This window comes from Sardina pilchardus, chromosome 1, assembly GCF_963854185.1.
Source record: "Sardina pilchardus chromosome 1, fSarPil1.1, whole genome shotgun sequence".
Taxonomy (NCBI): domain Eukaryota; kingdom Metazoa; phylum Chordata; class Actinopteri; order Clupeiformes; family Clupeidae; genus Sardina; species Sardina pilchardus.
Window position 1 is genome coordinate 27923980 of NC_084994.1, and position 6900 is coordinate 27930879.

General features: G+C 45.9%; 1 protein-coding gene across 1 annotated transcript; it reads right to left on the reverse strand.

The window, feature by feature from the left end:
* Positions 1-1039: 1039 nt before the first annotated feature.
* On the reverse strand, positions 1040-6411 carry LOC134077868 (stonustoxin subunit beta-like). Its single transcript, XM_062533508.1, has 4 exons — positions 6389-6411; positions 6060-6233; positions 2765-2811; positions 1040-1825 (listed from the first exon to the last, which is right to left on the reverse strand). Exons 1-4 carry the CDS (start codon positions 6409-6411, stop codon positions 1233-1235), a joined length of 837 nt encoding a protein of 278 aa, XP_062389492.1. The 3' UTR covers positions 1040-1232.
* Positions 6412-6900: the final 489 nt, after the last annotated feature.

A 6900-nucleotide genomic window follows, 5' to 3' on the forward strand; every position in this document is an offset into this window, starting at 1 on the left:
TCTTCTCTTGGCATAACAGGATGAACTCAACTCCTTTGAATGTTTATATTTCAGAAATATGACGTTCAATTAATTAGATATAGGTATCGTTTTGAAGGTTGATTATGCCCCTTTGTGAAAACGTAATAACTATGATTTTGAAAATTTTAACAATGTGACTGATTTCGCCGTGGAAGGTCACAATTCACCAATTACATATTTCAAATGTGTCAAATCAAATAGCTCCCCTTCTCTCCCTCTCCCTCTCAAGTATATCAGAATATATATGTAAAATAACGGTGGATTAACACTCCCAGCCCTGAAAAAACCTGTCCACTCTCACTAGCCCTTTTTCCATTAAAAAGTTAATTCGCTTAAAAACGATGCGCATCAAAAGTTAGTGCGACAAATGTGATGGAAAATGTCTTATATCGCTCTAACCTCGGTTTTGTCGTGATAAGTTAATTTGCTCGCCAGAGGTGGTTTAAGGAGAGTTAAATCGATATAAATGTGATGGAAAAGGTTTGTAGCGATATAAGTTACTGTGACGCCTGCTCAGAATGTTCACAAAGTCGGCGCAAAAATTTGAGTTCTGTCTCGATATTCAAAGACGTTGACCTCACAATGGTGTACCACTCGCTACCTTTGATTAATTCGCTAGAAGTGTTCCATTCGCTACAACTGTTGATGGAAAACCATCTAGCGCAGTAGAAATATGCGCATCAACAGGGCTCTGATGACATCATTTTGATTCGCTACAATTGTTCTTTTGAATGGAAAACCGTCTTGGCGCTTCTTATGTCGCTAAAACATAATTCGCTTTAAGAGTTAATGCGCTTGAAAATCTGATGGAAAAAGGACTACTGCATGTTCATCTTTTAACCTTCAGAACACATACAATACAGTAAGGTTCAAGTTCAAATGGTAAGAACTTCAACAGAGCATCTGATATTTGACACATTTGGTCTAGTTTGGATACTTTAATAGAAATTGATAACGTTCATACACACACACACACTCACATAAAAACAAACACGCACACACATGAATACATGTAGGAGTGTGTAAACAGGATTGTGGTTCTTTTCTCCTGTGGACACACACACTCTCACACACAAACACACACACACACACACACACACACACACACACACACACACACACACACAAAACATACATATACTCCCACACAGATGAGGCAATAGAAGTAACACACACGCATACTTGTGCCCCCCCCCTTCAGAATTAGGAGATCATGTCATCTGACACAGGGACACTGAGGCATCAGCACAAACTATAAACCCAGGATAGAGGGGCTCAGTGAATGTGGAGTGGAACGTCTGCAGGTGGGTGAGTGTGTTAGAGGAGACGCTGTAGAAGGACAGAGTGCCTGCTGGCCAGTCCAGGTGCACTCCTACTCTGCCGGAGCGGGAGGAGGGGGCAGGTATGGCAGTCTCCTTATTATTGTGCCGGGCAGAGTAACTGTTACCAGAGCACTTCAGACCCCAGGACTTGGCATTATATCCAAACCCGCTGCTGCTCCCACTCCCTTTTCTCTCCATACTTTTATAGGCCACTGCTATAGAAACATCACCACTCCACTCAGCCTCCCAGTAGTAGCCTCCAGACTGACCCGTGCTGACTAGACTCTGACCCAGACTGTCACATCTCTCTGGGTGGTGTCCAGACAGACCCTCTCTACACAGCACCTGATAGTAGGAGTCAAATCTCTCTGGGTGGTCAGGAAACCGCTGCTGCTGATACACATATGTCACCTTTCTGTTCCCCTCAGAGAGAGAGAGTTCTCTGTGTGCTGTGTTTGGGTCCAGTGTGAGCTCACAGGCATCTGCACACAAGAGGAGAGGAGAGAGGAGAGAACATCCTCATCAGAACATGGGGTAGGAAAGGAGATGTGTACAACGCATACACACACACACACACACACACACACACACACACACACACACACACACACACAAAAAACAACAACACAAACAGTCAACACTCCCAACACTCCCAACAAACACACACACACACACTCTTACAACACTTACAACATAAACTCACCGAACACACACAGACACACTCTTACAACACTCCCAACACAAACATACTCTTACAACACTCCCAACACAAACATACACGCACATGTAACGGGTGCTAGCTGGTTAGCTATGCTGTGGAACGTTAGTAAACCTCACTCCCCGACACTTCAAGAGCGCTGCTGGCATGAAAGCTAGTAGCCTGGGCTTTTAGCTGGATTGTTAGCGCGCTCGACTCCCGATCCGTGGTGCTGCTGTCTCGCGGGTTCGAGTCCGGGCGTGTGCAGGGCTGGACCGCGGTGGTTCCACACAACGCAGGTACACACACACACACACTCCCAAAAACACACACACACACACACACACACACACACACACACACACACACACACACACACTTTTACAACACACCCAACACAAACAAACAACAAACAAACACACACAGAGAGAGACACACACCCAACACACAAACACTCTCACAACACTCCCAAAACACACTCCTAACACACACACACACACACACACACACACACACACACACACACACACAGGCAATAGACAGAACACACACACACACACACACACACACACACACACACAGAAACAACACTCCCAACACAGAGATAGAGGCAATAGACAGAACACACACACACACACACACACACACACACACACACACACACATGAATACGTCCATGTAAATCATGTGAACAGCTTTTTTCAGGAAAAGTGAAATCACTCACATTTTCTGAGTCCTGGTTTAATCCTGCACTCTCCTCCATGGTCATACCTTAAGAAGGATGAGAGAAGAAAATACAGTTTTGACACATCACTGAGTTTAGTATGGGATGTGTTTATTATGAATTCAATATCAAGAATATCATATTCAATATCAAGAGTAAACTTCCATTTACTTCTCAACACATGCTCTCTCTCTCTCTCTCTCTCTCTCTCTCATATACACACACACACACCCCAGCTCCATCTCAGCATTTAATGATGTTTCCAAACAAGTTTGGGAGGAGCCCATAGGGTTGATTGACAGCCATCACTCCCACCCCACCCCACTTCCGTTGGTAGGGAATGAAAGCCTCCTTACTGCCATTTACTTCCCCCCCTCTTCCCTTCCCCCCTCCAACCCCCCCAGCCAGGACTTCCCTCCCAGGCTGCCCCCTTCCAGTTGTTTGGGGGCAACTGCTCCCTCCCTGTGCCCCTCTACCCTCTACCCATTCCATGCCCAGAGCCACGCTGGACTTCCCCGCACCATCAGCTTGGGCACCCAGCAGTGCCATGGAACAACATTCCATTTCATCTGCCTACTCACGTATTTCATGCCCATCATTTCATGCCATCTACCTACTCATCATTTCATGCCTATTCATGCCTTATCTGCCTATCATGTATACTGTGTTGTTGTATCATGCTGAATATTGGATATTATTCACGCAAATGACTTTCTAACTTTCTAGTTTTCTCCCAGCCCAGTTCCAATTGTTGCTTAAAGGCTGCCACAGATAGGATGAAATGAGCCCTTGGACCCATGTAGCAACAGCTCTACTGAGACCCATGCAGCAACAGCTCTACTGAGACCCATGCAGCAACAGCTCTGCTGAGACCCATGCAGCAACAGCTCTACTGAGACCCATGCAGCAACATCTCTACTGAGACCCATGCAGCAACATCTCTACTGAGACCAATGCAGCAACAGCTCTACTGAGACCCATGCAGCAACAGCTCTACTGAGACCCATGCAGCAACAGCTCTGCTGACACCCATGCAGCAACAGCTCTGCTGAGACCAATGCAGCAACAGCTCTACTGAGACCCATGCAGCAACAGCTCTACTGAGACCCATACAGCAACAGCTCTGCTGAGACCCATGCAGCAACATCTCTACTGAGACCAATGCAGCAACAGCTCTACTGAGACCCATGCAGCAACAGCTCTACTGAGACTTATGCAGCAACAGCTCTGCTGAGCTCTGAGAGATGTTGCAAAAGCTCCGCTGAGCCCCGACACCCATCGTTCTCATGGCTCATGCAACACATGAATGGCCGCCGCTGCTCCAAGCAAGCGCAACACAGTTGTCACTCCAGTGTGCTTGCGTGTATCACTGTGTAGTTCAACCACGTCCAACTTGATCACGGTGCTCCGTAAATCATAGCTATATTTCACTGAGCCCAGCAGCAAGCACAACACAATCTGGGCCATTGCTCAAACGTCCACCCCGCTTGCACAAATCAGGAGGCACGCTACACCTCCACCTGCCGCGTGGATGTAATAGTCACACACTTAGCCAGCACCGCATGCACAGAATGCAGACGCAGGATATGCCAGACCCCTGCGCTGCTCTGATAACTCACAACCTGCTCATGATCTGGAATGCAGAGTTTCCACCTTCAGTCATGCAGGAGGCCCACATTTATCATAGCAACAGATTCTGTTCCAGGCTCACTTTCAGCCTCGCACTCATATTTGCCATTTGGCCGTTGAGATGTAGTGAGGAAATGTGGCATAGTGAGGTTAATCTGGCGTAGATCTGCATCCACGTGTCCTTATCTACAAGCCATGGATCATAGTAGCCCAAAGGTTCATATCAAACAGAGCATATTGACCAATCAGTAACACTGACTGAATTACGCTTACTTGAGCCTCTCCTCCACTCTTCTAAATCACCTTTCTGTCCATTTATTCCAGTGTCTAGAACATACTTACCATAACACATTTTCTTACAGTCTTTCCACTTCTATTCTATCGGTGGCAATGCATCCCCTTACCTCGCTGCAGCCATGGCGATTCTACATTCTCAGTCTCCTATTATACTGCCACCAATCTGGTCAACAGAGAAGATGCTCACTCTTGCCTACACTAATCACTACATCTCATATCATTACACAGTCCTCCCCATCCAGCTCACTCTCCATCACAGATGCTTTTCCCACCGGTCTCAGGCTAAGTTGGGCAGATACACACTATTCAGCCTTCACTTCTAGTCATGAGAACAAACGTATCCCTAGCAATGGAAATCGTATGCTTGGTCATCACACATGTGATCTCCACTATTGGCATCCCAGGACCATGGCCAGCTACCAAGCTAAACTCGCTATTCTCTGCACTCAGTCTAACCAATCCAATAGGCGAGCTAGTGAAATGATGCTTCTAATCAAAGTTCGGGAAGAGACCATAGGGTTGATTTACAGCCATCACTCACCCCATTTCCGTTAGTAGGGGATAAACACCCTCCTTACTGCCCTTTACGTCATGCTGGAGTTGTAAAGCCTCCCATCCCCCTCTGCTCCATTTCACTATTAACTCTAAACTCTGAATTATATCGCATCCATAGGGGGTGTTAGCAGAAATCACTTGCATATGATCCTGCTATTGGCATCCCAGGACCATGGCCAGCTAAGAAGTCAAACTCACTATTCTCTGCACTCAGTCTAAGCAATCCAATGGGTGACCTAGTGAAACAGCATCAGCCCCTTCAAACTAACAGACAAACTTCTCATGCTGGGCCTTATCCCCTCCCTCTGCAAGTGCATCATGAGCTTCCTCATTGGGAGTTGAACATGTGCAAATATGAATGTGCTTTTCCTTACACCATGCAAGTGGTCTTTACAGCCTCCTGTGTTGTGGACATTATTAATGTATTTAAATGATTTATGTATCTCTTTATTTACCTACTTATTGTTCAAAGCTTGGTTCTCCTTCACCCATCAGTGGGTCACTGTGCAAGCTGTGCCTAATCATCTTCTGTAGCCTGGGCAGACATGGTAGCCCATCTTGTGTTATGAATTCTAAAACTTGCTTTAAATAAAGTGCAAACTGTTCACAAGCCTCATATGTGTGTGTAGGTCTGGGGGATTGCCTTTTACTTGCAGTGCGTAAAGGGCCACATCATGCCCAGTTTAATATGTGGAAGGGAATCATCTGGAAACGTCACAGAATATCCAGTCTCCACACAGAAAGCTCTCCAACACAGGACACAAATGGATGAACAGCTCCACTAGAAAGTCATCTAAGATGTAATACATCTCACCTCAACGTCTCTAGTTTACAGCCGGGATCATTCAGTCTGTCTGTGAGCTCTCTGACACCTGAGTCTCCTGGGTGATTGTAGTTCAGGTCCAGCTGTTTCAGGTAGGAGGGGTTTGATTTGAGGGCAGAGGACAAGAGAGAACAGCCCTCATGTGTGATGAGACAACCAGACAGTCTGAAACAAGAGATGCTCTTTCTTAATCATAAATGAAGGAAATGCAGTAAAAGGTATACAGGTAATTTGCTTAATCAGTCAGTTTGACTGACAATCCCTAAATGTCACCATTTAACATGACAAGTGCAGATCAATATCAATATTCACAGATGTACAATTTGACATCACACACAGGCATATTGGTTTTTCTTCCTGGTGGTTAACATCCAGTACTATATTACATAACATTCCTAATTACTGACCTCAGTGTCTCCAGCTTGCATTGTGGATCTCTTAGTCCTGCACAGAGCAGCTCCACTCCTTCATCCTGCAGGTCATTGTCACTCATGTCCAGTTCCCTCAGATGGGAAGGTGCCCTTTTCAGCACGTATGCCATAATTTCACAGCTTGCTTTAGAGAGGCGGCACTGATTGAGCCTGTTTCAAAGGAGAGTGGAAGGTCAGTCTTTGAACACTGGACATTTTCAGGCCATCCTTCAGCACCATGAGGTCACTGTATCTCATTAGGATGGACACAGACACAGATGTGTGTAGCACTCACATTATGTACACAGCGGGGACATGGACTGGAGAAACACTACATTACACACTCTGCAGCCATGTAAACAACTTGTTGTTGTTGTCTTGTAGTGTCATGTGGGCAGCAGGGGTGATTCATGTTACAAGGG

Coding starts and splice junctions, on each gene's coding strand:
- LOC134077868 (XM_062533508.1), bottom strand. CDS start 6,411: ATGCCTGTGTGTGATGTCAAATT. Junction 6,234..6,388: donor CCTGTGTGTGATGTCAAATT/GTACATCTGTGA, acceptor CTCTTGTTTCAG/ACTGTCTGGTTGTCTCATCA. Junction 1,826..2,764: donor TAAACCAGGACTCAGAAAAT/GTGAGTGATTTC, acceptor TCTTGTGTGCAG/ATGCCTGTGAGCTCACACTG.